The 23,153-nt window shown below is 41.3% G+C and overlaps 1 protein-coding gene across 5 annotated transcripts in view; it reads right to left on the reverse strand.

Moving 5' to 3' along the window:
• Nucleotides 1–23,153, reverse strand: part of rapgef4a (Rap guanine nucleotide exchange factor 4a) — an 88,146-nt gene that overhangs the window by 17,028 nt on the left and 47,965 nt on the right. For 2 of the 5 annotated variants that reach the window (XM_021478818.3, XM_009304430.5), the window contains 12 exons: nt 20,817–20,867; nt 20,383–20,489; nt 18,653–18,774; nt 16,975–17,158; nt 14,877–14,961; nt 12,614–12,674; nt 10,516–10,592; nt 8,142–8,288; nt 5,083–5,180; nt 3,185–3,270; nt 2,873–2,951; nt 591–741 (listed from right to left, as the gene is read on the reverse strand). In XM_021478818.3, coding sequence (XP_021334493.1) covers nt 591–741; nt 2,873–2,951; nt 3,185–3,270; nt 5,083–5,180; nt 8,142–8,288; nt 10,516–10,592; nt 12,614–12,674; nt 14,877–14,961; nt 16,975–17,158; nt 18,653–18,774; nt 20,383–20,489; nt 20,817–20,867 — 1,248 coding nt within the window. The remainder of the gene's footprint in view (nt 1–590; nt 742–2,872; nt 2,952–3,184; nt 3,271–5,082; nt 5,181–8,141; nt 8,289–10,515; nt 10,593–12,613; nt 12,675–14,876; nt 14,962–16,974; nt 17,159–18,652; nt 18,775–20,382; nt 20,490–20,816; nt 20,868–23,153) is intronic. The other 3 variants (XM_068223530.2, XM_073912441.1, XM_073912442.1) reach the window with 2 other exon arrangements.

Genomic DNA, 23,153 nt, shown 5'->3' on the forward strand with positions numbered 1-23,153 from the left:
AATAGAATATTATAATGTTCAACTTCTCAAAGGCAAACATAGGCAGCACATTGAACACATTCTATAAGTGGTCAGAAACTTGTAAATAACTCATGAAAGAATAAATTTATGCTAAAACCAAGCACACTGCTGTTTTTCTCGTCAAAATCCCAATAAGTTTGATGTGTCACATGACCCTCTTCCTATTGAAAAAACAAAAGTTGGATCCAAGATGGCCGACTTCAAAATGGCCACCATGGTCACCACCCATCTTGAAAAGTTTGCCCCCTCACATATATGCTAATGTGCCACAAACAGGACGTTAATATCAACAACCATCCATGTAAATGGCCCAGCTTGTAGTACCATATCTGTAAATTCAATATATAATTTCTATATATATAATATATATAGACCACACATTTCTTAAGTTTTTTAACATTTAAAGTATCTACACAAAAAACGGTGACTAAAAAGTGGTTAGATGCAGCGGCTTGGACCTGAAAAGAGTATTTCAACATCACGACTTAACAAACAGATAAAGTATTAGCGAAAATCGAAATAAACGAAACAACAACTACTAAAAACACGTGGGAAGAGAGAAAGCAGACCTGTATGAAGCTGAAGGAGCTGTCCTCCTCCTGCAGGTGGTCCGTGTTGATGGAGGCCCACTGTAACACCAGACGCACCACCCTGCGCTTGTTATTGAGAGTGTAATCCATCCGCTCCTGTTCACTGCCCTGGGACGCCTGAGCGTGATAAGTGCACGAGCGCTAAGGACTTCAAACACAAGCACAAACTATGGGTTCAGCGACTCTCTTATTCGTTAAAGACTTACTTAGGAAGACAACGTGCTCTTTGGACTGTCTACAGAACAAACCACTGTTATACAATGACTTGCCTTATTACCCTAGTTCGCCTATTCAATCTAGTTAAGCCACTTTAAGCTGAATACTAGTATCTTGAAGAATATCTAGTCAAATAATATGTGCTGTCATCATGGCAAAGTTAAATAAATCAGTTATTAGAGATGAGTTATTAAGACTATTATGTATCTTCAGTCCGTTAAACAGAAATTGGGGGAAAATAATATACGGGGGGGCTAATAATTCTGACTTCAACTGTATATCTTTGATGGCCAGAGGTTAAATAAATAAACATTTATTTTTCTTTCCTGCTGAAAAAACCACCTTAAACCAGCATAGGCTGCTTGGCTGGTTTTAGCTGGTTGACCACCCTGGTTTTAGAGGGGTTTTGGCCATTTCCAGGCTGGTTTCCAGCTATTTCCAGCCTGGTGTTAGCTGGTCAGGCTGGGAGATGACCAGCTAACACCAGCTTGACCAGCCTAACCAGGCTGGGAGCCCAGCTAAAACCAGCTGTGTCCATCTTAAAGGGCACCTATGGTGAAAAATCTACTTTTCAAGCTGTTTGGACAGACATGTGTGTAGGTATAGTGTATATACTGTCATATTGGGGTGAAATAAACACACACAGTGCTTTTTTTTTATTTTACCACATAAATACGGTAGACCAATTGATGCGGTTTTCAGATCAACCGCGACTTTACGTAGGAGTGCGGTCCCGCTGCCCACCAATATTGATTGACAGCTGCGCGCATTAACATGTCTCCATAGTAATGCATATAATCATATCGACAAGACAGGACGAGCGCAAAGCAACCGGGAATAAAAGGTCTGTTCATTTTGCTAGGATCATCAATCATCATCAGACGTGATCAAGAGTGAGTTTTACAAGTTTAACATGTTTTAAAACATGCGCACATGTGTCTGCCTGTGTGTCTACGCTATGTATGTGCGTATGTGTCATGCTACGTGTATGTGCCATGTGTGTGTGTGTGTGTGTCTGCGTGTCTGAGCTGTGTGTGCGTGAAATCATTGTTGCAACTCCACAAAAAATGCATCCCTGGTGAAAAATCCAGCTTAAACCAGCCTAGGCTGGTTGGCTGGTTTTAGCTGGTCGACCAGCCTAGTTTTAGAGGGGTTTTGGCCATTTCCAGGCTGGTTTCCAGCCATTTCCAGCCTGGTCTTAGCTGGTCAGGCTGGAAAATGACCAGCTAAAACCAACTAAAACCAGCTTGACCAGCCTGGTTTAAGATGGACACAGCTGGTTTTAGCTGTGCTCCCAGCCTGATTAGGCTGGTCAAGCTGGTTTTAGCTGGTCATCTCCCAGCCTGACCAGCTAAGACCAGGCTGGAAATGGCTGGAAACCAGCCTGGAAATGGCCAAAACCCCTCTAAAACTAGGCTGGTCGACCAGCTAAAACCAGCCAACCAGCCTAGGCTGGTTTAAGTTGGATTTTTCAGCAGGGATATCAAATACTGATTGGTGAAGTTCTTACTGTGGTATTTCTCACAAACGTTACGTGAGATCTGCTTCCTGAGGCAGCCGAGGGCGGCGATTGAGGCTTGTTGCTGACAGGCACGTGGGATTGGTGGGCGGGGATGACTCGCCTTAAAGGCCCAGTGCAAAAAAACAGCTACAACCTTTTCCCAGCTATAATACAGACACTTCAAACAGCTCTAATAAATATTCTGATGGGTGTTTTGAGCTGAAACTTTCCTTTAAAACTTTAAAAATACTTATAATAAATATGAAAAAAGGGGTAACCTATGTGCCCTTTAAACCAGGCTGGTCAAGCTAGTTTTAGTTGGTTTTAGCAGGTCATTTTCCAGCCTGACCAGCTAACACCAGGCTGGAAATGGCTGGAAACCAGCCTGGAAATGGCCAAAACCCCTCTAAAACCAGGCTGGCTGACCAGCTAAAACCAGCCAAGCAGCTTAGGCTGGTTTAAGCTGGAATTTACAGCAGGGTTTCTGGAGACCTGATGTGGTGTTTTTGTTGAAAAGCAGTAGGGCTTTATTAAAGAAGGATATTGGGTCATGAGCAGTGGACACAGCTGACTGTTCGGGACAAAAACACAGTGCATGAGCAGAAAGTCATCCAGAGCAGGATCTACAGAGAAAAAAGAAAAGACTATTTGTAACATGAAGCATTTTAATGTGATTTTTAAAGGGCAACAGTGAGGAAAATCATCTTTTGTAAGCTGTTTGGACAGAACTGTGTGTATATAAAATGTGTCCACAGTCAAACGGGATCCAAATCCCAGTGATTTTGAGGCCCACTTATTGTCATTTAGTTTATTCGCAGTGTATTTACATGATATTTCGTACTCTATGTACGTATACCTGACTCTGAGAATTGGCAATCAAGTTTCATGGTCTCCAGAAGGTGCTCCAGAATCTTCTCTGGAGTTCCTGACATCACAGTGTACCTGAAAGACAGTCCAAGATCACACTTTGATTTGGAGTTTGAGGTTGTTGATATTCTCAGTTTACACTTATACTATAGTAGTCTTAAAGAGGCCATATGGTGCTATGTTGAGGTTATTTTGTTTACTGGGTGAACAGGTGTGGATTAATAAGCTTTATTACTCTCAGAATACTTGATTCTGATTGGTCGTGACATCGGGCTGCACGGTGGCGCAGAGGGTAGCACGTTTGCCTCACAGGAAGAAGTTCGCTGGTTCAAGCCTCAGCTGGGTCAGTTGGAATTTCTGTGTGGAGTTTGCATGTTCTCCCCGTGTTTGCGCAGGTTTCCTTAGGGTGCTCCGGTTTCCCCCACAGTCCAAAGACATGTGGTACGGGTGAATTGGGTCAGCTAAATTGTCCGCAGTGTATGAGTGTGAATGAGTGTCAGTGCTTAATTTGTGAATTGTGAGGTCCCGGAACAGATCGGGGTTACCGATCCAGCATGTTACCTGAGGATAGAGAGGTGCGGCGCACAAAAGTGTTGGGGTAGAGTGGTGCGGTGGATGGCACAGGGGGTCGTGAACAATAGTGAGTGGGGGGGGGGGGGGGTGTCGCGAATGAAAGTGAAGAGTTGGGGAGTCGGAAGAAAGTTTAAGTAAACGGCTGATGGGGGAGGAGGCCGGTTGAGGAGGGGGATCGGTAAAATGAGGTGGTGAATCCGGTTTTGGCGTGTTCCGGCACAAATAAGCCCTGATGAGTTTGTATGGGTGTTTCCCAGTGATGGGTTGCAGCTGAAAGGGCATCTGCTACATAAAACAAATGCTGGATAAGTTAGCGGTTCATTCCGCTGTGGCAACCCCAGATTATTAAAGGGACTAAACCGAAAAGAAAATGAATGAATGATTGGTTGTGACATATAAGGTATGTTATTCTCAGATAACAACTACAGAAACGAATAACACGGGCTTTGTGAATTGCGAGGTCCCGGAACAGATCTGGATTACGAATCCAACATGTTACCCGAGGATGGAAAGGTGCACTATAGTGAATGAGGCGGGGGTGTCGCGAAAGAAAGTGAAGAGTTGGGGAGTCGGAAGAAAGTTCAAGTACACAGCTGACGGGGGAGGAGGCCGGTTGAGGAGCGGGATCGGTAAAATGAGGTGCCAGATCCGGAGTGTTTCGGCACAAATTAAGCCCTGATGAATTTGTATGGGTGTTTCCCAGTGATGGGTTGCAGCTATAAGGGCATCTGCCGTGTAAAACGTATCCTGGATAAGTTGGCGGTTCATTCCGCTGTGGCAACCCCTGATTTATAAAAGCACTAAGCCGAAAAGAAAATGAATGAATGATTGGTTGTGACATTCCAAGGTATGTTATTCTCAGATAACAACTGAAGAAACGAAAACCACGGGCTCACAGCCCAAACCCAACTCCCCCCTGTTTTGAAATTTTAGCATAATAAATCTGATATATTAGCATAACTGCACTCAGTTGCTTAAAAGCTTATAGTTCAGTGAATATTGTTGTCAAATCATGGAGACAGAATAAAGCTTACCCCTGTAAAATGTTTAAAAGAGGACCTGCTTGCGTTACATTTTGACACATGCTTGAGGTGTTTGGCCAATCATTGCACACTGGCTCAGTGGAGTAACTCATTCATATTTTCTTTTTGAGTGGACTAACCCATTCAAAGTTTGGGCTTTGTTTGACTCCGTATGTGACTAATAAAATGTGAATTCAAAGATCTTAAACTATGCTAACAAACGCTAACAAAGTCAATGTTAGTCTAATGTTTACAAATACAACGACTTCTTGTCAGATGAAAACGACTGTACTTGAGAGGAGAAGAACTGGAGCTCCTGTTGTTAGCTTTCTCCAAAACCAGCACGTCCTCTTCATGTTCCTTCAGACGGACAGTGTTTGCCTCCACATCCTGAACACAGCCACACAAACACACACACACACACACACACACACACACACACACACACACACACACACACACACACACACACACACACACACACACACACACACACACTGTAAAAATGCAGGGTACCACAGAAGTCATTCAATGTCCCAACACAAATCAATTAAGTTAATACAACAAATTGAAGTGGATTGAACGTAAAACAATTAAGTCCCAAAACACTCAAGAATTGTGCTGTTTCAGCTCATTTTAATTAAGTAGTCTGGACAAACAGGAAAAATCCTTGTTTTGAATACATGAATCGCAGTATATGGATGAGATTTGGTGGGCTGTTTACATAAAGGAAAGTAATGAGAGTGGACAGAAGTGATGTGCTCAGCTGACGGTGGATTAGCACTGTTGTGTCAGTGTTAGATGTCAGCAATTTAACAGCACAGAACTGAAATCTCACTTACAGTTCAGCTATGAATGGAATCAAACGAACGCCTCTCCATCTGCATTTACACTGCAAACCGTATGCATTAATTGTGCTGCATGACAATATAAAACCGTTTCTACATAGGTTTAAGGCAAAATTTGGGTAAATAGGAAATTCCTGCTTATACATGGGCCAATTTCCATCTGCGCCACATGAGAGGAGAAGTAATCCATTGAAACATGCAGCCACGTGTTATGTGTTGTTGTAATTACGCTTCATGACCAGCAGAGGGAGCCGCAAATTGATGTTACAGCAGGGCTTTCCTTCATATTTAGTCTGAATTGTTTATGGCTTTATGTTTGTTTATAGCTACTACTCTTTAATTTACATAAAATTTATGGTTTAACCAAAAAAAAATTCATGTTGTTTTTATTTCTGTTGAACACAAAGGAAGCTATTTTGAAGAATGTTAGAAACCTGTAACCATTAGCTTCCAAAGTAGGAAAAAGTAGATGCTTTCTAGCTTTCCAGCTTTCTTCAAAATATCTTTCTTTTGAGTTCAACAGAAAAAGAGAAGAACATGTAAAGATGTTTGTGACGAGTGAAGGGGTCAGTAAATGAGGACTGAATTTTCCGTTTTGGGTGGACTGTCCCTTTAACAGTTCACAGTCTCCATTAGTTCACACTGCACTTTAAAAAATAGTCACCTAAAGCGAGAGGGGTCTGGCTGCAGACTCGGTGCAGTGCAATCTGAGCTGCATCCAATGCCTTTTAATGCGCTCACCTAACCCCACCCCTAACTCTACCCATCACAGTGACGTCACTCGCTCTATTGAGTGCATTGAGTCTGAGGTTGCATCGCTGAGTGATGCAATCTCAGCTTGCAACATCAAGGCTGCATCAAGATACTACTGCCTATGCTGACAGGATCTAAATGATTGCTTTGTTTATGCAGATTACCACTGTATACAGTGTAGTAAAAATATTACATTAATCAACAAAGAACAATTAGGATTTACTTGCATTGTTAATTTGTTATATTTTGTCAATTTATTTTATACTGATGCAGTAATCTAAATAAATGATCATATTAAGGTGCTAAAAGGTTAAATAATAGACAAGGTTAACTTTATAGTTGTTAGTTAATTTTTTATGGTCATTTCATTCATTAATTTTCCTTCAGCTTAGTCTCTTTATTAATCAGGGGTCGCCACAGCAGAATTAACTGCAAACTATTTCAGCATATTTTTTACACAGCTGCTGCCCTTCCCGCTGCAACCCAATACTGGGAAACACCCCTACACACTCATTGACATTCATACACTACGGTCAATTTAGTTCATCAATTCACCTATCACCTGCATGTTCTCCCCGTTTTCATGTGGGTTTGCTCCGGTTTCCCCCATAGTCCAATCATGCGCTATAGGCAACCCAGGCTCATTCAGGAAACGTAGCCCTGCAGACGTTTCTGGAGACCGCAAAATACGTCCAGAGAGATCCGTATTTGTGCAGTTTTTGTTTTCACTAATCCGCGAGAGGCTGCTGTGTGCACTTATTTGCGTCTCGAACGCCTCGCGCGCTGTTCTCGCGTAAAAAGCCGTGGGCGGCCGCTGTCGAGCGACTGTCTGTCCGACTGAATCACTGAACGATTGACTGGGCCAATCGAGCCGACCCAGCCACCCTCCTTCCCTAAACCCAAGCTACGATTTTCAAAAGCCGTCCAGAAAAAGAAAAGCCCACGTCTGATATTGACCGAGTTTTTGGATTCCAACGCATGCTCAACTCGTTATGAACTCTATTTTTTGTCTTACCTGATTTCTGGAACCGCTGTTCCACGGACTCGAACCCGATCGTCACCGCAGCTGGCTCCTCCTCCGGGACTTTGCTTTGCCGACGTAACACGACAAGTTAACCGGACAAACTAGTTGCACCAGGAAAACTAGATGCAGCCATACGTACCTCCGGCCAGGTAAATCGCGGTCTCCAGAAACGTCCACGGGGCTACGTTTTCAGAATGAGCTTGGGTTGGCCAATTGAATAAACTAAATTGGCCGTAGTGTGTGTGTGTGAATGGTTCTGTATGGGTGTTTCCCAGTGCTGGGTTGCACCGTCCAAAAACATGCAACTTAAGATAATCGATTAATCCAAATTGGTACAATTATCCTAGTAATTAGTTATCTCTTAAGAGCAATCACTATCTGTTCATTAGCGCAAAGAAGTCGAGGTTGCTTCTGGACACTGTTAACATAGGGCTTCCATTTGCCATAGTGTGGTTTTCACTGGCATTTGTGGATGTAACTATGTCACGGTTTACAAGCAATCTGTTCATTAGCTACTACAGCAGGGAAGTTCTCCAGATCTACCTGAGCTCAAACTCCCCTTTCGCCTTGCAAATGTGAGGGAGCCCCGGGCTCGAGGATCTTATGAGCTTAGGGCTCTCCCGGGACATAATGCCAAACAAACTTTATAATCAGTCATCAGCTAAGTGTAGTGTGTCTTTGTTGTTGAGTGTATTTGTGTAGTTGTGACTGACGTTGTGTTCTGACCCTGAGGATTCTGTTGAAGTCTTCTTTATCCACCCTGAGGAAGTGGCAGAAGTCTTCTCTCAGCACGATGGAGGCGGCCCGAGGAGCGTCATTCACCAGAGCCAGCTTCCCGAAATCATCACCCTCATGTAGAGTACACACCACACCCTGAACACACACAACACAACACACTGCAATCAATACTACTGAATGAACTGAATACACAAAGAAACATACAGTCAAACACACTCTTAACACTCTAAAACATTCACACACGCACACATGCACATGCTCACACATATAAAAAACCTGTATTTTATTGCAGACAATACAACAACCATTATTAATGTGTTCCTTATTGTTTTATTTCAAAGCGAACAAGTACTCCAACTTTGGTTCTTGCAACACAAATAGTTGGGACAGTAAAGCATTTACCACTTTGTAATGTCGCCGTTCCTTTTTACAAAACTTAAAAGACGTTTAGGGACTGAAGACACCAAGTGATGAAGTGTTTCAGGTGTCATTTTGTCCCATTCTTCTTGTAAACAAACCAGCATACATAAAATGTCGCTTTTGGAGGGACGACTGCGCTGGCTGATTGTATCCCTGCTCATAGTATACTATATAATTTGTATATATCACTTTAGAAAAAATATACAATTCGAGAATGAAGCGCGGCTGCGGCTGGAAATCACTTTTTTAATGCATCGCAAGCGTCGAAGGTCCATCATGAGTCACTTTCTGGAGGATGAGTGAATTACTTTAGCTAAACTGCGACATGATTATGTTCCAGAAATATAACCACCGATCCATCAGAGAATGATTCCCCCCCATATTCTTACCACAAACGAACCGCTCCAGGGTTCATTTAAAAGCGTACCGAGACCACCTCTTCAAGCAGGTCTCGGAGTGCTTTTTTGGTCCGCTTTTGGTGCAAACTCGAGTACGATTGCTGCATTCACACCCGCCTAAACGAACCGCACCAAGAGGGAAAACAAACTCTAGTGCGATTCAACTGAACTAAATAAGGCAGGTGTGAAAGCACCCTAACGCCTGTTTCACACCGCAAGCGTCAGCGGCGCATGAGCAGAGCGTGAGTAGTGTGTGTTTTCGGCGTCCATGTTAACAGATTAGAGCTTTCATACCGCACGCATCAGCAGCGCGTCAGAGCGAGGCGTGAGCGTCGCCGAAGCAGCAGTGCAGCGATAGTTTCGGCGCTGGGTCTATTTTTGACGCGCTGCTCACGCTCAATTAAAGTGACAGTGCATTGATAATGACCAAAACACATTGAATGACAGTAAAAAGTAGCAATTTTACCCAACAAATGCGTTAATAATGTCAAATGGTTTATATATAGTCATTCAAATGAACTTAAAACGATTAAAAACGGCAACAAACATTTATTTAGGCCCGAATTACAAAACCAAATGTAAAACAATTTTAGTATCAGCTTTGCTTAAGTTGCACACTAGTGTTGTAGGAGAGGGGAAATAGAATATTTACGGGATTTGTAGTCCATAGCGAAGTGTATTGTGGGTAGTGTAGTTCGGCACGCATGCTGGATGATGTGAGCTCGCTGTGTTCTGTGCAGCTGAGCAGAGCAAGAAAGTTTTAATCGGCTTTGTTTTATGTTCACTCGAGTTATTCCTACCGGGAGCTGTTTGCACTGTGAATCTAACAACACGAAAATAAGTAAAAGAATGGCATGCATTGGTTACTTTTGTCCGTCTCATCCTCTGCACGAGCATGAACTAACGAGCTGTTATTCTGCCGCTGGACATCACTGAAGCGGAGAAAGTAACACTAGTTTGATCATGTATAAATATCATAATAACTATATTGTATAAATATGATTATAATTAGGTCTCCAGCAACCTGATAATCAAAAAACAAATGACATGACATCACAGGCGACTGTCTTCTGACTGTTGACACTTCTCATATAAGTTAGCTTGAGACGCATACAGTACTACTTGATCTATAAAATTTGTAAAATAAACATTTGCAGGTTAAAGAAACAGCATAGGAGGGGCCTTGGTGCAGATGAAAAGTTTAAAAAGTGTATTTGTAAATAGAGAGACATGGGTAACTAGATAGAATAGACAGAGATAGGCTGATCTCTGCAGCTGCTGCCGAAGAGCTGCGCGCTGCAGACGCAGCTGGTGTGAAAAGGCAAACGCCTGCGTGCTGCTACTGCTCGACATACGTGCTGCTCACGCTCTGCTTACGCGCCGCTGACGCTTGCGGTGTGAAACAGGCGTAACACACACACACACACACACACACACACACACAGTCTGTGTGTACTGTAATTGGCTGGAGAGTGAGAAGCTGCTCTCTATTATCATCACACATTAAAGGCTCAGCTCTCTGAATGTTGAGTTTCAGCTCTGACCTTTCCATAGATGACCACATTGACGGAGCCCTTCAGGATGATGTACCAGGACGTCCCTTCTTCACCCTGATTGAACACTGCAGCACAACACATCCATAATCACTCCAACATCACACACCTCTTATTAGCATACTGGAAATAATGACATTCATTGACTTTTCTTAAACGTGAGTAAACTGTGTGCGTAATTAAGGTTACAACAGGTTTACGCTCTTACGCAAGTTGTTTGTGTATGCGAGTGCATGTTTGTGTTTGTGTGGAAGTGTGTGTGCTTGAGTGTTAGTGTGTGGAAGTGCCTATATGTATGTTAGAGTATGTCTGAGTGTGTGTTTGTGTGTGTAAGTGCATGTTTGTCATAGTCTGTGTGTGCCTGTGTGTTATTAAGCTTGAGTTTAATCTCGAGTACAATCGCACATATCTTCATACAGCAGTCATTTAAATACAATCCAGGATCATTCCTATTATGTACCCCTGTATACACTTCTGGAGAGTGCCAAATACGTCGCAGGGGCTAAATTTTTTCAGTTTTTGTTTTTACAAATCCACCAGAGGCCGCTGTGTATGCTCTTTGAGATCTCAAATTTCCAACCCGGGCTCATTGTGGAAACGTAGCCCCGCGGACGTTTCTGCGGACCGCGAGATACGTCCCAGGAAGTACGTATTCGAGCGGTTTTTGTTTTCGCGGATCCGCGAGAGGCCGTAGTGCGCGCTTTTTCGCGTCTCGGGCGCCTCTCGGGAGCGCGTGCCGTTCGCGCCCGAGCTGTTCTCGCGCGAAAAGCCGCCGGATCGGCCGACCCGGCCTCCCTCCTCCTACTCCTCCTTCCCTAAACCCAAGCGACGGTTTGCAAAAGCCGTCAAGAAAAAAAAAAAAAAGCAAAAGCCCTCGTCTTCGATTTCAACCGCGTTTTCGGATCCCGCCACGTTCTTGCCCTTATTTTTCGGATTCTGTTTTTCATCTTACCTGATTTCTAGAACCGCTGTTGCCCGGACTCGATCCCAGTCGTCGTCCCTGAGGCCAGCTCCTCCTCCTCTGGGGCCTCTGCTCCGCCAACGTAACGCTGTGAGCTAAGCGGACAAACCGGTTGCATCGGGAAAGCCCTCCACTCGGAGGCGAGCCGTCGGCCGTCGAGCGCGAAGAGGAGGAGCGGAATGGCACCACACCGCCCCGCAGCGTTCGCTCTAAAAAAACTAAACGCGGCCGTACGTACCTCTGGCCATGTAAATCGCGGTCTCCAGAAACGTCCGCGGTGCTACATTTCCAGAATGAGCTTGGGTTGCAAATTTCTCTTACTAGTGCCATTCGTGCCTGCTGTTCTCATGTAAATCCACAAGAGGCCGCTGTCGACTGACTGACTGACCCACCCTCTTCTTTCACTAAATTCCTACTGACAGTGTTTTCAAAAGCACTGATTTACCCAATCACATACTTCCCTAAGTGAGGTTTATTCATAAACTAATTTCGAGAGGATCACGTGCTTATGATTTATCACGGCTGGTCTCGTATTAGCTAATCACTATCTTCCAATCATACGAGCCCTAAGCTACTATGAATAACCACAGTTTTCAGTCCATTTTATCTTCGTTTGGAAGAAACCCCCCTTTCTCCCCTATTCTCCTCCTGTACCTCTGATCGGGCGGCACGGCGGCCCAGTGGTTAGCACTGTGAGCCCCACAGCAAGAACACTGCCGGCCCTGGTCCCACCAGGCCGGTGGGCGTTTCTGTGAGGAGATTGTATATTCTCCCCGTGTCCGTGTGGGTTTTCCCCGGGTTCTCCAGTTTCCTCCCACCATCCAAAGACATTCAACATGCATAACAATCAAGCATTTGTCTGACCCCTTTTGTTCCCTTGGCTACCGCAGCCGGGGAGTTCTGAGATCCACCGAGCTCAAGGAACGGCGTCATACCACCCTATAGTGTTCGTTTTAAAGATGAAATGCAGCAATACTTACTTTTGGCTACATAATTTGCAATCTCCAGAAATGCATATAGGGTTACGCTTTCAGAATGGGTCTATGTTGTATAAATCTGTTCAGTCCTGAACGGCTTCACTTCTTCTTTAACATCCGAAATTCATGGAATAATAATTTTGCCACTTACACACTGTGCCTGCTTTCGCATGCGACTCAAATATTAAAACACCAGCGAGTTCCCTCTTCACCTGAGGACAAAACACAACAATAAAAGTCTCGATTAGTAATGAAACAAATGTCAGCATGTAATTACACTGAGGAAGAACAAAGCCCCATTCATCAAAGAGCAGATCATATTTAAACAAGCCTGCAACTCATGTATTAAAGGGAACCTATTATGCAAAATCACTTTTATAAGGCGTTTAAACACAGTTGTGTGGCAGGAGTGTGTGAATATAACCAGAATATAATGCAGTGTAAATGAATATCAGCTGCTTCAGTCCAACATCTACATTAGCAGGAGGATGAAAATGGTGGACTTTTCTGCAAGACAATGATCCAAAAAAGCAGAGGAAACTTGTTTTCAGAGAAAGAAAATCAAGCTGCAGAATGGCCCAGCCAATCACCTAACCTGAATCCAATAGAGAATACTAAATAAAGCTCAGATTTGATAGACGAGACCCACAGAAGCATCAAGATTTTGACACTCTGTTGAAGTCTGTGAGAAACTCACATCTGAGCAACGCATGCGGCCTTATTCTCGAAGAATAAGAGGCATCTTTAAGCTGCCAGCACCAAAAAAGCCTTTTATATAAAGTATTAAATACGTTTCAGTAGATGAGGACTTTCTCCTTATGTCATTACATCGTTATTACACTCAACTAATTTTTCAGATTTTTATTTTTAGTTTGAGTTTTCACCAAAAATTGCTTCAATTCCATGTCAACAGCTCCTTTAGAAATATTATTCCCAGGAAAAAAACATGACCTCTTTATTAGTAATGCCCCCCACTGTAGATGGAGCCTTCTTAATGAAAAAAAAAAAATCGGTAACACTTAACAATAACAGCACATGAATAATGATGTATTAATATGTAAACTAAACCTTACTTTATTATGAGTTAATGATGAGTTAAGGTATGCACTAATCATGAATTAACTTTAACTACAACATGAGTCACATGAGTTCATGTGTAAATAACGGCTACCTTAATTACTTGTTAGTTCATGTTGTTAATGTATTAATTAACATTTAAGTTTAAGCTAAATGTAACCAACATGAACTCATGAGCTGTTGGTGTATAGTTATGTCATGACTTTACTTGGAGGGGCACATCACTATTAACTCATCCTTAACTACTCATGAACTCCTGTTCATGTTGTGTCACGTTTGGGGATTGAAAACGGGAACAAAAAGGGTGTAGGATCCAAGTGCAGTTTAATAATGATGATAGTGAATCAAGAACAACATACCAACATGGACGAACAGTGGTAGAATGGCTGTATCCGCTTGTTAAGTGTGACGTCACGTGAAGCGGCTTCCAGGTCCAAGCGCTTTATTCAACTGAATGGGGAGACTCATGAAATGGTAATAATAAACGTTTACAAAGCGATTTAATAATTTCAAAAATCACGATCGCAATATATATGTCTATGCCTAATATCCGATGGCCAGAAAGTGATTCATAGTTTTATAAATTGTAAAATTTTTGGTATTTGTTATGCAGCAAGCCCAGAGAGTGTTGTGTAAACTATGATTTTATATAAAATTAACTTTAATGTGTGATAGGAATGAAACGTGATCATAAACGAATGATTTCTCAACTCAAATGAATGGCGGCTTGGACCTGGAAACAGTATTACATACGTCACAAACACGTCACCACTTAACAAGTGGATAAATAGTCCAGCAAATTGACGGGAAAACAGAGACAGCTGTGAATACAAATCAGTGTAAGTGAGTTCCGGTGTGTGCGCGTGGTATGTATGGATTTGTAGTTTTTGGCCGCGCTGTAGTTCTCTCTAAGAATTCGTGTCGAACTACAGTGGCCTCAGGTGGTTACTAGCAGTCATGACATGTTGATGTTGACAGAAAACTTAACATCTATTGTTATTTAGTGTAAACTCACTAGTTGGACGTGCATAAGGAGTTCATGAGTAGTTAAGAATGGGTTAATGATGATGTGCCCCTCCAAGTAAAGTCACAACATAATTAATACATTAATTAACAAACAAGCATGTGCTAACAAGTAATTAAGGTAGCCGTCATTCACAGATAAACTCATGTGACTCATGTTGTAGTTAAAGTTAATTCATGATTAGTGCATACCTTAACTCATCATTAATTCATAATAAAGTAATGTTTAGTTTACATATTAATACATCATTATTCATGTGCTGTTATTGTAAAGTGTTACCAAAAACACTAAAGCTGATATAATGCAGACTTACAGTGGTGGAGAGATGGGACAAGGCTTTAATGTGCAGCAGCTCCTCATAAATGATCTCCAGGTCATCGACCGTCCTCTGGCCGGGTCTGCGGTGAACAGGACAATAATGCCATCAGCTACGAATGACTGCACAACTAATACTCCCATTTCCAAGAAGTTTTGTCCTGGTGCGGCCACTATTAAAACTTCCAGGACACAGGAATTCATATTTCTGAAGAAACTTGGGATGAGGCGGTTAAAATTATAAACAAGACTTCATTATGTGCGCGTCTTAATCTGATTCAGATGAAAATTCTTTACCGTATTCACTACAGCAAAACCAAACTGGCTAAAATCCACCCCAATATAGATGAAACATGCGATCGCTGCAACTCATGCAAGGCAGACCTAACCCATATGTTCTGGTCATGTGACCAACTGAGACGATTTTGGTCTTCAATATTTGAAATTTTAAACTCAGCCTTCAATTTAAGAATTCAACCAAATCCAGAAATGGCTATTTTTGGAGTAGCAAATGAGGACATCCATGTAGCCAAAGAAATAGATAACGCCTTTGCCTTTGTAGCAAGAATTCTTATGGAGTGGAAATCACCAACGCCACCTAACCTGTCACTTTGGCTTAGTGATGTGATGCTATTTCTGAAAACAGAAAAAAAATTATATTTTCTCAGAGGATCAACCAAAACATTTTTCAAAACATGGGACCCTCTAATAATTCATATTTAATATGATTATAAAATTATTATAAAATATAAAAATATATAAAATATATAATAATTCTTTTTTTTTTTTATTAACAAGAACCAGCATGTACAGTTTTCTTATACAATACAATACAACCACTTTACATTTCTTAACAAAAATGAAATAAGTGAGAAAACATAAAGGAGAAGGGGAAAAAAACAGAGGAGAGGGTACATAATTATCAAATTACATACAAATATGTTTCGCACATTTTCCAATTTTAGGTATTTACAAGAGTTAGTAATGCACTTTTCTTTTTTTCTTTGTTTTTTACAGGAAATGCATATATACAAACATTTCATGTAAAAATGTTAAAGGAGGAGCACATATTAATTGTTTTACTTGCTTTTCTATTTTGAGACTTGGAAATCACTTTTATATACATTTGAATCTCTTTTTCTAACAGCATGAAGAGAGGTTTGCTTTTGGAAAACTTGGATTTATGTATGTGAAATTTACATAATAATAAAATAAAATTTATAATAAAACCAGCATCTTTTAAAGAGCGACCCTTAACATAAAAACCCAAAATCACATGTTTATGAGATAAGGAAAAGGTTTTTAAGATATTATGAGCAATAAAAGCTTCAACATTGATCCAAAATAGTCGAGTATATTGGCAAGACCAAAATAAATGTGAAATAGTTTCATTAAAGCTTTCGCAAAAACAGCTTTCTAACTCAATATCAATTAAAAATTTTTGTAGAAATAATTCTGTGGGTTAAACTCTATGAAGTAATTTAAATGATATTTCTTTAGCCTTGTTTGTAATACAATATTTTTTGAGGTAAAGACCAAACTTGAGTCCAGTTTATATTATTAAAGATATTGTTCCAGTAAAAAATAACATACGGTGTAGACATATTTTCTTTTTAGATTAAAGATCTAATTTTGTGCTTATTAGGCTTAAATCCAGAGAAACAGATAAACCCAACCGAGGTTTGTTCAGGTTTAGGAGGACAAACAGTAAGTGCTGATGTACAAACACTGCCTTTATACAGCATATGTATGCCAGTGGGTATTGACTAATGTACTCCTCCAACCATAAATTCCCAATCCCACCCCCTTTTTTATTTATTTATTTATTTTATTTATTTAATTTATTTTTATTTTATTCTCATTTTTTTTATTATATCTTACTATTATTAATATTTTTTTTATTTAATGCATTTCCTTTTTATAATAATTTTAATATGTTCATTTGTCTCTATTTCAAATGTATGAATTGTTAAAAAAACAAAACAAAACGAAAATAGCTTTGTCATTGAATAGCTTTAATGTACTGTAACTTTTGTAAAAACACAATAAAAAAAAACAAACTTCCAGGACATTTAAAAAAGGTCTCGGTTACGCACTGTTTGCGCAGGATCATCCGCAGATGAGCATCAGGGCCGATCTGAGACAGCAGCAGAAGCGTGTCCTGCAGCTCTTCGTCACTCTCCTTCTTGTCTTCCTCACTCGGCATTCCTGAATCCTCACTTTCGTCATCCAGAAAGCGATAAAACAGATATTTATCTTGGAAAGTCGGCTCCTGGTCCACTGCAGCAGAACACATCAAGCAGAAAACAAACACACGATCACAACTACACTGAAAATGCATTGAGTTTACTCAATTTCTTAAAGGTGTTTGCAGAAAATTAATCTGGGCTGAATTTAAATAAACAAATTAAGTTGAATATTACTGCTTTTCTGTTTAAATTTAGCACAGATAAATCATACATTACCTGAGAAAAGTCTTGTCGCCTATCCAAGTGTTAGGAACAGTAAATAATAACTTGACTTCTAGTTGATCATTTGCTATCAGAAGTGGCTTATATGAAAGGTAAAAGCCTCTAGATTACGCTTATTTTACAGAATAAAATCTGATCATGCCTTGATTTTAATTATTCAATTAAGACAGTAAGGTCTGACTCTGCTTAGACAAAAGTCTTGTCACTGAACAGAAATATTGTCCAGTATAGGATATAAAGTCATGCTGCAGTGGAGACAGAATGAATATTGTGTCTGACTCCATCATGAGCTTGGAGGACTTGATGTCAGTGAAGCAGCAGGGTGAAGGTTCACGCAAACTGAAGAGCGAACAGCTGGAATGAAGATGGTTGCGTGTTGGGCTGAAACCCCTGAGGGCTTTCGAGACAGGTGGCGTGGGTGACATAATCAGGGACACCTGGATGGAAAGGGGTCTGGCTGCAGACCTGGTGCAGTGCAATCTGGGCTGCATCCAATGCTTTTTAATGGGCTCACCTAACACTACCCGTCACAGTGACGTCACTCGCTACATTTGAATGCATTGTGTCTGACATTGCATTGCTGAGTGAAGCAATCTCAGCTTGCATCATAAAGGCTGCAACCAGATACTATTGCCTGGATGAGTGCCCTGCCCCGAGTCTCACGGAGGAGCCCTGAAAGCTAAAATGAGGAGAGATGCCAGTGCTGGGAGAGAGAGAACCGGGCCCCGACATATTGTTTTACTTTTGCTTTCGGTTTGACGGAAGTGTCTGTGAGGAGCTGCCGCCCGTTTGCTTTATTTGTTTATTATAAAGTATTTAAAAGTTCATAGGTTATCCGCGTCCTTCTTCCCGATGTTCAGGTGGCCATCTAACTTTATTATATTAGTATTTCTCAGTTCATAGGTTGTTAATCAAATTAACAATTAAGCAATATTTTTTTAACTGTCTACAGAACAAACCATCGTTAATCAAATACTTGCAATTCAACTCGGTTAATTACCCTAATTAACCTAGTTAAATGTCACTTTAAGTTGTATAGAAGTGTCTCGAAGTATTTCTAGTAAAATATTATTTACTGTCATCATGACAAAGATAAATGAAACAGTTATTAGAGATGAGTTATTAAAACTATTATGATTAGAAATGTGTTGAAAAAAATTTGCTCTGCATTAAACAGAAATTGGAGAAAAATAAAATACAGGAGGGCTAATAATTCTGACTTCAACTGTATAATTCGCACCCTGACTACAGTACTGTGCTGACCCTGAACCTTTGGCGTATGTTAGTGTATTATGAGGTTTACCGTGGTTAAGCACTCCCTCCTCCAGCAGCACCTGCCACATCCCTACAGCCTGAACACGAGAGTGAACACATGATGTGTGCTGCAACAGCCAATCAACGAGCTCAGTGCCGATGCAGCTCCGCCTACAACACACACACACACATGCAAGAACAACAGAGATAATCAGATGAGACATTTTCAAGATAGGGCTGTGCCATTATAAACTAATGTATTACACAGCTGTCTGGAATACTTGATTCTGATTGGTCGGTCAAGACATAGCAAAGCTATTCACAGATAATAGCTGAAACTGACCTCATCTGTATCTGCTTGTTTGTTGTTTGATATTTTTGACTGCGCCATCTTGTGTCAGAATAATGCACAGGTTAGTGTATACTCCATTCAGCCAGTTTAGTTTCTGTCCGTTTTGTGTTTTTGACTGTTTTTGACTGTTGGGCACCATGTAGAGATTAAATATTTGGCAGATTAGTGTATATTACATTTAGCCAGTTTAGTTTCTGTCCGTTTTGTATTTTTGACTGTTTGGCACAGTCTTGTGACTGAATAATGCGTAGGTTAGTGTATACTCCATCAGCTGTTTACATCAACCCAGGCTGATTCTGAAAACGTAGTCCCATGGACGTTTCTGGAGACCACGAAATACGTCCCGGGAGGTGCCTATTTGTGCAGTTTTTGTTTTCGCGAATCCGCGCAAGGCTGCTGTGTGCGCTTTTTTGCATCTCGAACGTCTCTCGAGAGTGCCGTTCGCGCCCACGCTGTTCTTGCATAAACCCTCCGGAGGCCGCTGTTGAGTGACCGTCTATCTGACTGACTGAATGATTGACTGGGCGACCGGCCAATCGGCCGACCCACCCTCCTTCTTCTTCCCTAAACCCAACCACTTTTACCGATTGACCCATCTGTCCGCTTGCTTCCCTAAACCCAAGCAAAGGTTTACAAAAGCCGTCCAGAAAAAGAAAAGCCCTCGTCTGATTTTTACCACGTTTTCGGATTTTACCACATTCTCACCCTGTTGTGAACTGGTTCACTTTATTTTTTGGATTCTGTTTTTGTCTTACCTGATTTCTGCAACTGCTCTTTTCCGGGCTCGAACCCGGTTGTCGCAGTCGTCGTGGTCAGCTCCTCTTTGCGTCTCAACTCTCTGCTGTTTAACTGGACAAACTGGTTGTGGCAGGAAAGCCCTCCACACAGAGGTGATAAGCCAGTCGGCGAGCACAAAGAGGAACGCCGTCACACCGCTCTGTAGCGTTCGCTTAAAAAAATTAAATGCAGCCATACGTACCTCCGACTACATAAATCACGGTCTCCAGAAACGTCCGCGGGACTATGTTTTCAGAAAGAGCTTGGGTTGGTTATCATTTCTGTCAGCTTTGCGTGTTTGACTGTTTGGCGCCATCTTGTGACTAAATAATGCGCAGGTTAGTGTATACTCCATCAGCTGTTTTCATTTCTTTCAGGTTAGCATTTAAAAAACAATTAGTCAACTATTACGGCTCAGATCAATGTTTTGTGTCTACCTTTTTACATTTTGTGGCAAGTAGCCGTGTAATAAGTGGGATAAAGATCATCTAGGACAAAAACACACGCATTTTCTCGCCCTTTTTTGATTGGCAGGACATGCACAACCCTGACAATTGGCAGTTTACTGGCAGATACATTGTTGCTATGTGTGTGTCATTATATATTTCAATATGAAAAGAACATTAACGAAACCGTTAGGCTGCACTCGCCTGTACGTCTTCAGGTGGTATTTCCTGTCTCTTATCATATGAGGCGCTCGAGATAAAATGATGTTTCGTAGCACTTTTCCTGCCCGAAGTATCTTCTCTGACGGCACCTGAGAGACAAATATACACTGTAAAAAATGTTGGGTTCCACACAATGGATTTGTGTTGGGGCAATGCGACAGAATCAAGTTAAGTTATTAGTTTTTACAACTTTAAGTGGATTGAACATAAAACAATTAAGTTGTCCCATATAAAAACCTCAAGAATTGTGTTGTCTCAGCTCATTTTAAGTAAGTAGTTTGAAGAAATTCAATCATTTTGTGAGTGTTGAGACATACAATCTTAAAAGACAGAGACAGACACTCATATAATGTCAGAAATCATCACTGTGATTGACAGCTGTCAGACTCACAACAGGGCGAATGTAATGATGATACCTGATTAATGGGTTTGGGATGAACTTTGATGGGATTTTCAATGAATGATTTCTGGAAAACAAAAGTAGATGATTTGCGATTATTGGGTTTGTACCGGTAACACGGCTATAAACGAGTGAAAACATTCAGCTGATGTTTAAATCTGAAAGTGCACCATGTTGAATTTTTTAAATGAAAGATTTGACCCACAGTCATTTAAATGATTCGTCATTCGTCCAGATCTTTTCCAAATATGAATGAGTGAACATTAATGAGTGAACGTTCAGGTGATTAAGGCAATAATCTACTCTGCTACAGGGGATTTGTCCGTCATTTGTTAAAGGAAAGATCAGAAAAGACTGTTCATGTATGGGACTTTTTCAGAGGAACTTTACAGTGCACAGTTCTTGATCAGTTCCTTCCTCCATTTCACAAGTGTAAGTAAGTGCGATTAAAATGGCTGCCTCCTTGTTTTCTCTAGCTTGCAAGTTGAAATGTGTTTTGTACTGTATCAGGTTAACTCTTTATATTCATATATCGTGTCTGAAGCTATGTTGAAAACGCGATGAGTGCCGCTTTGTTTACGGATTTAAATGCGTTTGTAACCTCGCGATCCTCTGCGGTTTGTCGTTGCTATGGCCACCATCAGCCCTTCCTGCACCCTGCTAAAAAATCCAGTTTAAACCAGCCTGGTTGGCTGGTTTTAGCTGGTCGACCAGGCTGGTTTTAGAGGGGTTTTGGCCACTTCCAGGCTGGTTTCCAGCAATTACCAGCCTGGTCTTAGCTGGTCAGGCTGGAAAATTACCAGCTAAATCCAGCTAAAACCAGCTTGACCAGCCTGGTTTAAGCTGGACATAGCTGATTTTGGCTGGGCTCCCAGCCTGCTAGGCTGGTCAAGCTGGTTTTAGCTGGTCATCTCCCAGCCTAACCAGCTAAGATCAGGCTGGAAATGGCTGGAAACCAGTCTGGAAGTGGCCAAAACCCCTCTTAAACCAGCCTGGTTGACCAGCAAAAACCAGCCAACCAGCCTAGGCTGGTTTAAGCTGGATTTTTCAGCAGGACACACATGCGGCGGTCAAGATTCAAAATAGTTTAGCTTTTCCCACTGTGTGCATTATTATTGAATGTGCCATTGTTTTTACCTATGGTTAAGAATAGAGCAGTATGCTGGTGTTTAACTGCATTGCTTTAATGCATTCCTGCATTGGGCTCACACATACACTCTGCACTCTGACTACCTCAACAATGTTAATAAGCCGTGATGGCATTTCTCTCTTTCTCACACTGAACGCAGTCAACCAATCACAACAGACTGGGTCTTCGGACCGATCAGCGCAGATTAGCATCATGCTAAGGAGGGGTTTGGGAACAAATGAATCGCTGAACAAATCATATGTGAGAGTTGCAGAGAACTAGCTGCCGGCTAGTCCTTGACTAGCATTACGTTGTGTGTTGTAAATCAATAAGCAGTGTGTATTTTTACACTATTATCCATCTATTTTCCTTTCCTATTCTACAACCATTCATGTAATCTGGCAGTCTTCGTCAGCAGAAGGCTGATCTGGGAACAGCTTATCTGTCCTGCTGTACTGAACTCAGGCCAGTGCTGCATTTATAACAAACCTTTTCCATTATTCATCACCATCCTCACCCAGGAGGAACATCTACAACAGCTCATGAGCACATAATCAAACTCCACACCGTGATTATTATTACACATCATTAAAGTACACATGAAGTCAAAACTAACCATACTGATTTTGTTAGCTCATATTGCTAGTTTTGTGGTGAAGAATTAATCTGTGCAAATCATTAGGGAAAAAACGATAGTCTGCCCTTGTGTTCTTTAATTGAAATCTAAAAATGCACTTCCTGTTTGTTTTCAGTTAAATTCTCAGATTAGGTCTGTCTGAGGTATTGGGCGGGGCTAACATACTTAACCACGCCCCTCCAACTGACAGTGCTTTGAGAACAAACAGAGATGGTGAGCAGGAAAAGTCTGTTAGATGGTAAAAACTCTCCTCAAACCCTTCCTGTGTCTCAATTGCAAGAACGCAGAGAACGGACTTGCGTTCTTGTGGAGACCGGTCTTGCCAGTTGTCCTCTGAAGAACGAATTCAGGAGACCGCGAGGACAGGGAACGCGTCCTGTGAGAAATGAGATGCTGCGTTCTTCCTGATGGTCACGTGACCTTCACATGTTTTTAATGGAATATCTTTTAAACATTACAGCATTCATACAACGATTTATTGTTTTTCCCCTTTTCACAATATAAACTCTGCATAAAAACATTATAAATATACGTTGCACAATATAAATAAAACAGATTTTAATACGAATTTCAGCAAATAAGCACCC

The sequence above is a fragment of the Danio rerio genome, chromosome 9 (assembly GCF_049306965.1).
Source record: "Danio rerio strain Tuebingen ecotype United States chromosome 9, GRCz12tu, whole genome shotgun sequence".
In the NCBI taxonomy this organism is placed as follows: Eukaryota; Metazoa; Chordata; class Actinopteri; order Cypriniformes; family Danionidae; genus Danio; species Danio rerio.